The sequence below is a fragment of the Oryzias latipes genome, chromosome 18, assembly GCF_053564925.1.
Source record: "Oryzias latipes strain Hd-rR chromosome 18, Olatipes_Hd-rR_3.1".
Taxonomy (NCBI): Eukaryota; Metazoa; Chordata; class Actinopteri; order Beloniformes; family Adrianichthyidae; genus Oryzias; species Oryzias latipes.
The window spans coordinates 17,133,660-17,147,364 of record NC_136254.1 but is presented as its reverse complement, the minus strand read 5'-3'; the positions used below and the strand labels follow the sequence as shown (position 1 = coordinate 17,147,364).

Sequence of the window (13,705 nt, the reverse complement as noted above, 5' to 3'; positions counted from 1 at the left end):
CCGCCCACAGTGAGCCCCACCTTCCCCCAACAGTACCTGGGATAGACTCCAGTAACCCCGTGACCCCAAAAGAGATTAAAAGGGTTTAGAAGATGGATAGATGGGTAGATGGATTTTTTTACTGAAAACACAGCTGTAATGGTATATTAGTGCTTCAATGCACTAATTTTTCAAAAGCATACACTCGTCTACTTATACACTCATTTAAACTCATTAAAAGTCCATAGGGTTTCATTTAAAGTCCGGTAATCTTTTGTAGCTATAACAGCTTCAACTGTTTTAAAAGCATTTTATGGGAATGTTTGATTATTCTTTCGGAAGCACATTTGGGAGGTCAGAAACTGATGTTGCACAAAAGACCGGGTCAGTTTTCCCCTGAACTTTAAAAGTAGACCAGTTCTTCTCTTCCATGAAAACCCATTCCACAAAGCTGTCTACACTCAGTTGAACCGGTCCTAATCTGAGGCCACATAAAGTTTGAAAGGTCAGTAGTGATTGATAGTAGTGACTGGTGACTAATATGTCAGTTTATTTGAATGGCCACTCTGTGTCTGAGTTGTGACTGTTTCAAAGCATTTCTACTTTGCCATAATATCCCTAAAAGGTGACTCTCTAACGTTTAGCAGTGTGAGATCTTTACATCTAAACTTGTTGCAGAGGATCGTCATCCTGTCACAGCTCCACACTGAAACTCACTGACCTCCTGAGCAGTCTTTAATTTACTGATGTTATTAAAAAAAAATCTGCATGTTTAGGAGCTGGTTTTTGAACACCTGTGGAGATGGATTTGTTTCATTCAATTATTTGTATAGCTTAATAATTAATTGTTGTAATATAGTTTATATTTACCTGTATGTTTCCCAAAAATTCTAAGTGTTGTTTTTTCACTTTTTGCAACTATTTTATGTTCTGATGTTCTTCCGTCTTTTAAACTTTTGCGGTTCTTCCAGCAAGCATCCCTCTGCCTATGTCGAGGAACGACTCAATAGAAGTGCTCAACCAGAAGAGGCTTTTGAGAACCCTAGAGCAGCTGACCAATCGTCTGAAAAGAACGCTGGCCAAGCAGCCGCTGTCCAGTTTCCACGTTTCCTCAGAGATGATCGTTGCTGATCCACGATCTCTGGAGAGCAGGAAGGCCTCTCTGTACTGCAGACCAGGCTCGGTGCTCAAAGGCAGAATGTGTGGTACGTTTTAGGAGGTTGAAGTAGAAATTACGCATAAAAACACATAATTCACTCTTTACATGAATGTAATGACATTTTTTCCTTTTGATTCCTAGAGCAAAAAACGAATCTATTTTATGTATTCATTTAGATTTTTTTAAAGGTTTAATTCCTTTTCTATAAGAACACTTTGTCATGTGACCTTGCAGTGCTGTGTCCAGTGGGAACATATTATTCCCTGGAACATAATGAGTGTGAGAGCTGTTGGCTGGGTTCCTACCAAGACCAGGAAGGTCAGCTGGAGTGTAAGTCCTGCCCAGAGGGAACCTCCACAGCCTACCTGCACTCCCGCAGCATCAATGAGTGTAAAGGTGTGCACATACACCCTTCTGTCTCTGCTTCTTCATAATAAACATGTCACTCTAGGACTGTGTTTTGTAAATGTTTACTTTGCTGTGTAATGCTTCTGCCATTGCTGGGTGTTTGCAGGACAGTGTAAACCTGGTAGTCATTCTCTGAACGGGTTGGAGATTTGTGAATCGTGCCCTGTGGGTCACTTCCAGCCTTCTTTTGGGGCCAGAGAGTGTCTGGTTTGCCCTGATGAGACCTCCACAGTCACCAGAGGAGCCGTGGACCAGAAGGAGTGTGGAGGTGAAACAACATTAACATCAGAGTAAAAGAGGAAAACTGATCACATTGAACTAGAATACAGATGAAATACTTCACTAAACTTTGAGGGAGTTGGTTGTCACTCCAGCAATAGTTTTGTTGTTTTCAAATTCTTACACAAATTTGATTCATGTGTGAGAGTTAAACCTGGTGCCCATTCCTTCACTATCCACACATACAAAAAGACTCATAACAGGCATGATATCAGATTAAAACAATTTGGCCCTTAATCCAGGTAATACAAATCTCTGCCCTAGTTTATTGATCTTCCGACACCTGGAATGTTTCTTTTTTGCTTTTCTCAGCATGAAACAAGTCCTTCTCCTGATCATGTTTTGTAGTTAAATGAAAACAACTTTGGCATAGAAGGAATATATTTTTGTGAAAGAAAAACAGTGAGTTAAGTAGTTGGTAACTAAACTATATGGAAACGTTTACTTTGCTGGTTCAAAATGTTGTACATTCCCTTCTACTTTTCTGTGTATTAGGCAGGTTTGGCTTTTGCATTTTGTTCTTTTTTTTAGTTTTTTACATTCTTAACTCTGAACTGCAAAATATTTTAAAAAAAACTTTGCAGAAAGCCTTGCAATGTAACTTTTTAATAACTAGCAAAGTAAATCCATCTTAAATGCTTGCTTATTATTATTTTCCATTAAAATCCCTTCATCTGTTGCTTTGCTCTTTTCTTTTCCTTTGGTCTGTCCTGTGCAGTTCCCTGCACAGCAGGTCATTTTTCCCGCACCGGTTTGGTCCCTTGTTACCCGTGTCCCAGAGATTACTACCAACCCGATCATGGACGATCTTACTGCCTCGCATGTCCGTTTTATGGAACCACGACTGTGACCGGGGCAACAACTATACAGCTCTGCTCAAGTAGGTGTTTATCACACAAGAAACTTTACAACTCTATAAGGAAGTTTTAGTTAAATACTTTTTTAGCATTAGAGTTTTATGATGATCTAAAAGTAAAATTCAATTTTTTTTTCAGGCCTGAGCTAAATTGGTTGGTGAATGAAGGGAAATGTCTCTAATTCATTAACATGCATTCAAAAGCAGCAAGCACAGTTATGCTTTGTGACAATCCATGCACTGTCTGTGTAAAAAATGTCATCCCACTTGTTAATTCCCTCGTCTACATTTTAAGATCTCACTACAATTGGAAGCAGTACTTCTGACTTGGGGGTGACATGGAAGTAATATTGTTTTTTATGGCACTGAAATAAAATAGGAATAAAAAGTCCAGTGCGCCTGCAGTGTAGATTTGAGCCAAGGCAAGAACTCATGCCCAGTTTTATATAAGAAACGCAGGCTTTCCTACAGCTGGATTTCATTTGTCTGCCAGTCTGACAGAAAAAGGCAGTGATCCTTGTTTATTTCCAAACTGTCTCTGCTTACATAGTCTGTATTTTCTCTGGGTGTCACTTTCAGGTTTTGGCTCCAGCTTTCTTCCAAAGGAGGAAAGTGTAACATCTGCTCCAGAGGTGGAGGTCAGTGAGGACTACCAAGCCAGCAGTCAGGTAAGCCTTTGTAACTTCAAAACTTAAATTACATGTATTTCCTCAGAATTGAAAAATTGACATATTGAAATGGACGGAAACATTGCAGTCATTCTGACATTTGCATTAACTCTAGTTTATTGGAAAAAGGTACAGATGGGAAGATTTGAAGTTTTCTCTTTAACTCCATTGAATATTAACTTATGTTAACCTGTACAAGTTGGGACATTAAAAGCAAAGATGATCAGATAATCTCTGAACAGACAAAACACAAAATACTTTGATTTTACTATATTTTGCTTTAAAATACAAAATAAAGTAAATAAGAACAATTTTTGTTGATATACCTTAAAGACCTACCCCAATTAAATTTTGTTTTTGGTTTTTTAACATCTTCTTGTTGCATTTAAGGACAAACATAGGGAAAATTGAGCTTAAAATTACATTTCTAAGTATTTTTTCTTCAAATAGTTGTGAATCAGGAGCAGACAAAAATACCATTGAAAGAGGCAAGTAGATGTCTGTGATGTAGAAGTTACTAGGCAAGCTGCTCTGCTCCATTTTGATCCATCCACTTGTGGATAAAAGATCTATGTACGTCTTTGTTTTTCCTCGTCTGAGCTGGTATTTGACTCAAAACTCTACGGCTGGATACAGTAGCGGTTTTAGGCACAGGCCATACAGGCAATTGCCCAGGGCGCATATTTAAAAGAGGCGGCGGCTCAGTGCTATCGTTTTTTTTATGATCTGTTATATCACAGAGTTTATAACGGCCTGAAACCTGCGAATTGGCACCCCCTGCAGCAGCAAGCGCTCCTGTCTTTGGGAAGGTGCCACAAATGTGTGTGATGGAAGAGGGGAGGGGGGAGGGAGCAGGCAGGGAGGTGACCACAAAGCGCAGCCTCAATTACACAATACCTGGATTATTGCGTGCCTTTAGATTACTTAGCTCATGCTAATAAATCCATTCTTTATCAATTATTGTAGACATTTTTATCACATATCTTTCCATATAAAATGTAGTTTTTACCTATGCCTGTTGTTTAGTTGGTGTTAGTAACATATTTGACAGCAGGTAATACAGGCAATAGAACAGCTGTGCTTTTTGAGATCATAAACAAACAATAGATCATTTGTTTATGAATGTTTTGAGGTATTTTGGAGGATTTTTACTGTTGGTGTTGCACAAAATTAGGAAAATGCCAAATATTTTTGGAGTAATCCAACTGATGAGTTGTATGATTAATTTTTTTTTATGTTTAATAAGGCCTAAAAAATATATTCACAATAACAGGCATTTAAAAAGAAATATTAAAAAATATTTTACGTTATTTTCAGTTTAAGTTGATTTATCCTGGATTAATATTTTTGTCTGTTTTTGTTCATTTTTATGTTAAAAAAGTTACGTTTTAAAGGTTTAAAAGTTTTATCTTGTTCGACCTGCAAGATTTATGCCACCTATGCAACTGAGTTTGACACCGCTGTAATACGAGTTTATAAAATTCATGCATTTTTTGTGTAAAATGGCTAAAGAAAGATAGGGAACACAAAAGGATGTTGTCAAATTATGTGTGTGTGGGGGGGGGTACCATAGTAACTCGCCCAGGGAGTAAGTTGGTGTAGAACCGCCACTGGCTGGATAGCTTCAATATTGCTATCGATGATGGGAATGCGGGCGGGGTTTGCTTCTTACCAATGGTCCCGCCCACAACTCAGAGGTGAATTTTTATGAGCTCCTGCTGCTCTGCAGAAAAATAGATCCTAGAAAACGACACTGTTTTTTATTTTGGCTAACAACGGCATAATCATAATTAAAAGACCACTGGGAACACTTTGAAAAAAGATCAAAAGGTGATCGGAGTGGGACTTTAACAACTTCAAAGTTTAAAGTGTATAATCACATTTTTTTTAATTTAATACATTTTTCAAAGGGCACATAAACATTTGTCTTTATTTAAATGTGATAGTATTTTTTTATTTGCTATCCCTAAAGGTTTTCCATGAGTGTTTCCTGAATCCGTGTCAGAATAAAGGAACATGTGAAGAGGTTGGAGCAGGATATGTCTGTAGCTGCATGCCCGGGTTCACAGGTAAAACCCAGTTCAGTTATTAACAGTTACAGAGAAGAAACGTTTGCTTTTCATGTACAGCTGTCAGGAAAAAATACGATTTAGTTTTTTTGTGCCTTTTCCTTTTGATGGCGTGACTTTGAGTTGTATTGGGGTTCTTTTTTACTCAGGTGCAAAGTGTGAGATTGACATAAATGAGTGTGACTCTGCTCCGTGTCAGAATGGGGGTCTGTGCAAAGACGGCATAGAAGAATTCAGATGTGAGTGCAAACCTGGATTCTTAGGTAAGAGAACCATAAAGAATTAAACATTTAAGACGTTTTTTCAAGTTTTGTGTGATTTCAAATTTGCCCATTTCCATTAAAAAATGTTGTCAGTTTTGTAAAAAACAAAACGAAATGGATACACAGTTATTGATAATACCAGCCTATGGTAATGCTATTTTTTCTGTCTGCTTGATTCAGGTTCTTTGTGTGAGGCTGAGGTAAATGAATGCATCTCCTCCCCATGTTTGAATGAGGGCGTATGCATGGATGAAGTCAACAAATTCACCTGCAGTTGTTCTGACGGCTTTACAGGTTAAACCCAACTTACCAGAAACTAGAGCAAATATTTTAACAAATAAACAAATATCTGTGACCTCACTGTCATGTTTCTGCAGGGCCTCGATGTGAACTGGAAATCAACGAGTGTCTGTCCAACCCCTGCTTGAATGGAGGAGTGTGTGAAGACTTGACGGGTGGCTTCAGCTGCAGCTGCTCTGTTGGATTTTCAGGGGATCGCTGTGAGATCAACATTAATGAATGTTACAGCTCTCCCTGTCTAAATGGAGGCTCATGCCTGGATGCTGTTAACAGTTTCAGGTAAAACTTGCACAATCTCAAACATAAATTAGTTTGTACTGTTGTCTCTGAGCAGTAATTTTGCCATGCAGGTGCAGTTTACTTGTTCATGTGTTTAGATTGCACCGGACAAAATCTATTCCAAACATCCTTCTGATCTTCTTCTGCACAGATGTCAGTGTGTGGAGGGCTACAGAGGTTGGCTGTGTGAAGTGGACGTAGACGAGTGTGATCCAAATCCCTGTGTGAACGGCGCCAGCTGCTTGGATGGTCTCGGGTCCTACACCTGCCGTTGCCTCCCTGGGTTCAACGGAACCAGGTGTGAGACAGGTACTACTGTAAAGAATAAAAAACATGTCACCATAGAAACTTTAGAGAAATACAACAGATGATTAAGGGAAGGCTTTTGTATCAGTCAAATGCATTTGTGGCTGTAAAAAATTACAATAAAAACAAATAAACAGTAAACAGTTTTTTTGGGGGGGATAGTAAATCTGAAAAAATAAAGAGATTACAAACTAACCGACTTTTACTGGGATTAGCAGTTTTGTCAAATAATTCTCCTGAATTTTTTTCTTAGAGATGTCATCTGCTTTTAACCTGGACTTTGAAGTATCTGGTATCCACGGTTATGTGATAATGGACGGAATGATGCCGGCACTCACAGAAATTACCTGCACCTTCTGGATGAGGTCTTCGGACACCAATAACTACGGCACACCTGTCTCCTATGCTGTGGAGGGCAGCGACAACGCCTTCCTTCTCATAGACTACAATGGGTCAGTGACATAACAATAAACCTCCAATCCCTGTTTAATTTCTACCAAATTATTTTCTCTTTGTCTTTCCTACCTACAGGTGGGTTTTGTATGTGAACGGTAAGCAACGGATCACTGACTGCCCTGCAGTGAACACGGGTCAGTGGTACCACATTGGTGTATCGTGGAGAAGCTGGGATGGAGACTGGAGGATCTACATTAATGGCAAACCGTCAGACGGAGGGAAAGGCCTGTCAGTTGGTACCACTATCCCAGGTGTAGTGCTATCCTCAGCCTCGTCTCAATTTATAAAGAAAACTTACTTCCTATAAAACTGATAATTAAAAGTGATTGGAAAAGTTCTCTTTTGGGTTTACAGAAACTGAGTTGTGTTGTCTTCCTGAGAGGTAGCTTACCTCAATGCTACATGTACTGCAGGTGGAGGAGCTTTAGTTTTAGGTCAGGACCAGGATCAGAAGGGCGAGGGCTTCAACCCTGTTGAATCTTTTGTCGGTTCCATCAGCCAACTGAATATATGGGACCGGGTCCTCACACCGCAGCAGGTAAACAGGAAAAGATTTATTTTAAGGATCACGTTTTGTGTTGCGGATTTGGGGAACTTTCAATGGCTCAAAATTAAAGAAGCATTTTGTCAATAAAGTAACCTATCTCTTTGACTTGGGAGTACTTTTAAATTTTAGATATAATGAAAAGCTGTGAACTTTTTTCACTGCTATTTCTACAAGTGTTAATGTGAATATATAATTTTGTCCTCTGTATTAACCCAAATGAGTCCAACTGTTTCTGGTCCTAATGTAGATTAAGGTCCTGGCTAGCAGCTGTCCAGCCTTTCATGTGACTCACAGAGGAAACGTCCTCGCCTGGCCTGACTTTCTAAATGGCATAGTGGGTCGAGTCAAAGTAAACCTGAACAGTATTTTCTGTGCTGGTAAGACAATATGTATATGACACTTGATTTGACTATTTAACAAATAAGCTCAACCTATTAAAGTCCCACTCCCATCATATTTTGTTCTATTTTAAAATGTTCCCTAATGGACTGTCAATTATGATGATGCCGTTTTTAGCCAAAATCGAAAAGCCTGCGTTGTTTTCTCGGACATACTTTCTGCCAAGAGGCAGAAGTTAATTAGAAATTCACCTCTGAGTTGTGGACGGGACCGTTAGCACACAGTAACTCTGACCCCCTTCCCGTCACCCATAACTGGGAGCTATTCGTTTATATGATTTTCCACTACCTTACAGTCCCCCACACCCCCAAGCTAATATTACCGGTGCAAAAAATTAGCTTGCAATTTTGGAGATATCCAGCCGCACAGTTTTGAGCCAGATACCAGCTCAGATGAGTAAAACAAAGACATACATGGATGTAGTTGTCTACTGGTGAATGCATCAGAAAGGAGCAAAGCAGGAAGCTTGTGGCCCGTCCTGCATATTTTTTTCAAATGTCCTTTTTTTTGGTCTGCTCCTGATTCACGACGATTTGATCAAAAAAATACTCAAAAATGCAATTTAAGCCTAATTTTAGTAATATATGTCCTCCATCAGAAAAATGCCACAAAGGCATGTTAAAAACACCCAAAACATGATTTATATTGGAGTGGGTCTTTAAGTACTACTAGAATTTTTTATTTTGAAATGCTTTATTGTGGATATGTCACTGCAGCTCGTTATCTTTTTTTCCTCAGACTGCCCTAAGCTTGAGAACGCTGTGCCTCACTTGCATGCCTCCACAGTGGAGGTAAGCCCAGGCGCACAGGTCCACCTTTCCTGTGATCCCGGTTTTTACCTGGTGGGGGAGCCAGTGTTGCAATGTCAAAACAAGGGGGAGTGGAATCATCCTCTGCCCAGCTGTGAACGTAAGGCCCAGACACAAATATTTGCATTACAAAAGACTTGAGGCTATAAAGCAGCAACCTTTATGCAAATAATTTTCCACTCATTTGTTTTAGAACCCTCCAGAGAATCTAAAGTAAACCTTCATGTCATAAATGGACACGGAAAAACGTCCTTTAAAAGGCTTTCCAAATTCTCCATATATTACCTACATAGGTTCAGCACAAAACATACCTACCTAACCCTAAACCAATTTATGTTGAGGTTTGATCATCAAGACATCGGCAGCCCTTTATTAACATCTGCAGCAGAATAGACTAAACATTTATATTTATAAGATCCATTTTAATTTAGGTGCATATGTGTAATTTCATAAAATATATATTTTTAAATGTTTTTTCCTTTTAAATGCCCATAGTAAAAGCGATAATGTATTACTCACCTCCTGTTGATGTTACAGGAGTGTCCTGCGGACGTCCTCATCCCCTGGAGAACGGCTTGTTTCAGGGCGCAGACTTCCATGCAGGCAGCTCTGTGGTTTATCAGTGTAATGCTGGCTTCTACCTGCTAGGAGATGCCAGGGTGTATTGCAGTAACAACGGCAAATGGGGAGGACATCCACCCGCCTGTCTGGGTAGATAAATTTCAAGAAAACATGGCGCATCTCATATGACAATAATATTTTGGCTGTAAGGCTTGAAAATTCCCAGAAATCAGCATTGTATTTGTGTTCAGATGTGGATGAGTGTGCTCTGGGTTCCGACTGCGATACACACGCCAGCTGCAAGAACACCGACGGCTCCTACATCTGCACCTGCATTCACCCGTATACAGGAGATGGTAAAAACTGCACAGGTATAAAGTCCACACGGAGAATTCTTTGAGCTAAACTTGCTTTAATCTGCAAAATATTTCTTTTGTGGATTGTAATTACATTTAAGGTCTTTCTTCTTTGTGGTTCTGTCTTTAGAACCAGTGAAATGCCAGAACCCTGGGTCTCCAGAATTTGGTCACAGAGTTGGTAGCAACTTTCTGATGGGCAGTCAGGTTGTGTTTAGCTGTGATGAAGGTTATAAGCTCTATGGTTCATCAAAACTTCGTTGCCTGGAGTCAGGAGTTTGGGACGACCCAGTTCCGTATTGCAGAGGTAAATCTTCAAGTCTTCCAACCTGGCATTCACTACAAGCACTCTAAATCTTCAAAATATGTTTTCCAGATCAGTGTGTCAGTTAAACTTTGTGTGTTTTTTTCCCTCATGAAATATTTTCAGTTGTTAGGTTACACAGTAGTCCCTCGTTTATAGCGGGAGTTACTAAATAACCTGCGATGAGTAGTCATCTTTATTTGTTCAAGTTATTATAGATGTTTTAGAGCTGTAAACCCCCTCACTACACACCTTCTACCCTTTAGACAAGCATGAACATTTTCACAGTTTTATGTTTAAACCTTCAAAGTTTAAACCTTCACAGAAAATAAGTGCAGTATTATAAAATGAAAACAAAGATCTGCAAATAATCAAAGATTGATATACATTTGTCAAAATAAACTCATTCTGTACAGGAGATACAGCACAGAGGATGTTCTACAGCCAATCAGAATACAGAACATGATGTGCTGTTTAAAAAAAAAAGAAGAAAAGAAAAAAGCAGGAACTACACTCTAAAAAACGTTGCAAGATCGCTGGAGGTGAACTGTGATAAAGCGAGGGAACAAAAACAAAAAATCCCCTTGAAAAAAAGAGTTGTTGCTTATCCATAATTTTTTGACTGCATCCTTCTGTTCTTAGTGAGCACATCTAGTAACTGCAAAACTACCACTACATTAATCAAAAATTCTCATATACAGTTTTGTTTCTTCTTAAAACCTCTCAATTAACTGCCAATTGTTAAAAACAAAAGATGTGGAGGACAATACTTATTCTCTTTACTACGAAGTCTGGAAGGTTATCATTTTACATGTTTAAATTTCTTGCTTTCTTTTTTTCCTGCTTTGCAAAAATATTCAAGAATGCCTAGCCCTTCACATTTTTGGTTTCACCCAAGGCCACAGAATAGAGGATGCATTTCAACATAACGTTTTAAGTCTTTGACATCAGAGTTTGTCAATTATTTAGGTTTCGTTCGTGACACCCAGAAATGTTGCTCAAATTTGAATCATTAAACGTAAAGACTTTTTCTTCACAATTACAACAGATCTAGTTTTCATTACTTCGATGTATCTCCAAACTAGTTCTGTAACAGGCATGAAACATGAGCTGTTAGTCTTTTTGTTTTCTTCTCTGCAGTGAGTTAAAATGTCTGACTGTGGAGCCTCGATCTAGGCTTGAAGCCACATTCTTCCTCACAGAGGAAGTGCAGCTGACTGACTCAGCAAGTGTCCACTTTAGCTGTGTGTTTCATTTAACTTGCCATGGAAAATGGGATGATTTATAGCTAATGAAAAAACTCTTAGTGAAATACACAATATATTTTGGAACTTACAAGTGATTTCTTTCAAAAACAGGATTGATGAAAATTACTCTGATGAAAATCCTGTTTTTTTTTGGTTTTAATTTGTTCCTAATGCAGGACAAATACACAAAATATTAAGCTTAAATTTGTATTTCTGAGTATTTCTTTATTCAACTTATTGGGGTTGTGAGGGGCTGTAAACTTGCGGGAAGGCGTGTAGACTGAAAACTCTCAATTATGGGTTACGGAAAGGAGGGGCGGGGTTTCTCCACACCAACAGTCCTGCCCACAACTCAGAGGCAAATTTCTAATGAACTCCTGGCACTCTGAAGAAACTTATACTTAAATAAAAAGGTTTCCTCTAGAGATATTTGGCTCTGCAGGCTTTTCATTTGTGCATCGAAGTAAAGTGTTAAGTGACATCAAAGAAATGTGTTTCATCTTGTTTTTGTTGAACCTCAGCGCTCTCCTGCCCAACACCGGATGTTCCAGAGAACTCCATCATGGAGGGAAGCAACTTCACCTATGGAAGCAAGGTGACTTTCAGGTATCCCTCACTGTGATCAAATGGATGTAACAAAATACAGTAAAAGTTTAAATAATGAGTGTACACGTGTAAGATAGCTGTTCATAATTTTTTTGGACCCTTAGATGCAAGAAAGGCTTCCTGCCTCAGATTCCCTACGGGTTTCACTGTCTTGTTAGCCTGAGATGGAGTGGAAAACCACCTGTATGTTATCCTGTTACCTGTGGGAGACCGCCTGCTGTGGAACATGCAGACGCCATCTTTACCACCAACACCTTCCTGTCTGTTGTCACATATAATTGTTCTAATGGATACAGGTATAAACCATCATCTGTTTTGAAGGAATTATGCCAATTTTTCCATACTGTGAATTAGATAGATTCACTATTTGCAAGATTTTTTTTTTGCTCTGCAACAAAAGTTATTTTTTAAGTGTTGTAAAATTTGGCTTTTTCCTTTTTTCTGTGTTGATGCAATTGTTGTAATGACAGTTGTCACTAAAGAATTGTGTTGTTGCAAAGACCACAGGGCTCAATGAAAGTAGTTTGTGAAGAGAATGGGGAATGGAGCCGGCCTGTTCCTCGGTGTGTGAGCATCAAATGCAGCCAACCACCAGCCCTTAAAGATGCCATAACTGTTGGAGAGAACTTTGAAATGGGAAACAAGGTGCACTACGTCTGCAAAGAAGGGTAAAAGAATGTTCATTTAACTTTCTTTACCTCTTTACACCAGAGGAGCTTTAGCTCAAGTGTTGACATTTTATCGACTATCGTAACTCTTCGACCAGTAACTTAATTCCAGCTAATTTTGAAGCTGAGAGAAGCAGCTTTGTGCTGATATGTTTCTGATATTACGTTAGTAATGTGTTGCATAGTCGATATGAAACACAGCTTTTCTCCATGACTGAAGCTATTTCGCCTTGATTGTGTGAATGAAGAGTGTGTAATTTAGACGTTGCCAGCAAAGTCTCTTGCGTTAAATGGGTAATTCAGTTTTTATGTATCTTTGATTTAAAAAACAAAAAAAATACTAAAAAATGTATGCATTGATTCTGATGGTCATTAGGCAAACTGTACAATTCTGCCTTCTCTAAATATGTGGCTTGTATGGATTTTAAATATTACATCTGCTCGCAGTAATTAACATACTTTTCTGCATTTGGTTCTCGTTACATGCAGCTACACTCTGATTGGCCCAGAGAGCAGAGAGTGTCTTTTAACTGGCCAGTGGAGTGAAAGTTCCGCTCAGTGTGTCCCTCGCTCCTGTGGCCCACCTCCTGCCATTGACCATGCCGAGCCCTATGAGAGCCACCAGTTATATGGAGACACTGCCAACTATTACTGTATTGACGGGTACACTGCCAGCAACAACTCCAAAATGGTGTGTAATGCTCAGGGTGTGTGGGCTCCTCCTGATGGCTTGGAGGTCCCTCGTTGCATTGCAAATTTCTGCCCCCGCCCACTCGATCTGCCTCATGCAATTTTGGATGCTGTCAGTAAACCTAAATATCCTACCAACACTGAAGTAATCTACAAATGTGAGGAGGGGTTCATGCCCAACACAACAGCCTCGCTCAGATGCCTGATGGGAGGAATATGGGAGCCATCACCATTTGAAATTAGTTGTATTCCAGTGAGGTGCTCCAAGCCTGAAAGTATTGAGCACGGCTACGTAGCAGAAACCAACTACAGTTTTGGGGCTGTGGTGGCGTACAGCTGTGACCCTGGCTTCATGATCCGAGGGGAGAAGCGAAGGACCTGCCAAGCTAATGGAGAGTGGGGAGGAGCTCTGCCAGTCTGTATGCCAGTGACCTGTTCTAGTCCTCCATTGCTCCGGAATGGATACATCAAGGTCAGCAGTTGAAAGAAAATGTAC

The 13,705-nt window shown here is 39.5% G+C and overlaps 1 protein-coding gene across 3 annotated transcripts in view; it reads left to right on the top strand.

Moving 5' to 3' along the window:
- Window positions 1–13,705, top strand: part of svep1 (sushi, von Willebrand factor type A, EGF and pentraxin domain containing 1) — a 90,537-nt gene that overhangs the window by 61,640 nt on the left and 15,192 nt on the right. For all 3 annotated transcript variants that reach the window (XM_023948971.2, XM_023948970.2, XM_023948972.2), the window contains 22 exons: window positions 951–1,184; window positions 1,373–1,534; window positions 1,653–1,814; window positions 2,544–2,705; window positions 3,261–3,349; window positions 5,322–5,418; window positions 5,568–5,681; window positions 5,862–5,975; window positions 6,059–6,260; window positions 6,412–6,569; window positions 6,820–7,018; window positions 7,098–7,273; window positions 7,436–7,560; window positions 7,817–7,946; window positions 8,707–8,877; window positions 9,315–9,488; window positions 9,590–9,709; window positions 9,825–10,001; window positions 11,767–11,851; window positions 11,956–12,147; window positions 12,352–12,519; window positions 13,009–13,681. In XM_023948971.2, coding sequence (XP_023804739.1) covers window positions 951–1,184; window positions 1,373–1,534; window positions 1,653–1,814; window positions 2,544–2,705; window positions 3,261–3,349; window positions 5,322–5,418; window positions 5,568–5,681; window positions 5,862–5,975; window positions 6,059–6,260; window positions 6,412–6,569; window positions 6,820–7,018; window positions 7,098–7,273; window positions 7,436–7,560; window positions 7,817–7,946; window positions 8,707–8,877; window positions 9,315–9,488; window positions 9,590–9,709; window positions 9,825–10,001; window positions 11,767–11,851; window positions 11,956–12,147; window positions 12,352–12,519; window positions 13,009–13,681 — 3,884 coding nt within the window. The remainder of the gene's footprint in view (window positions 1–950; window positions 1,185–1,372; window positions 1,535–1,652; window positions 1,815–2,543; window positions 2,706–3,260; window positions 3,350–5,321; window positions 5,419–5,567; window positions 5,682–5,861; window positions 5,976–6,058; window positions 6,261–6,411; window positions 6,570–6,819; window positions 7,019–7,097; window positions 7,274–7,435; window positions 7,561–7,816; window positions 7,947–8,706; window positions 8,878–9,314; window positions 9,489–9,589; window positions 9,710–9,824; window positions 10,002–11,766; window positions 11,852–11,955; window positions 12,148–12,351; window positions 12,520–13,008; window positions 13,682–13,705) is intronic.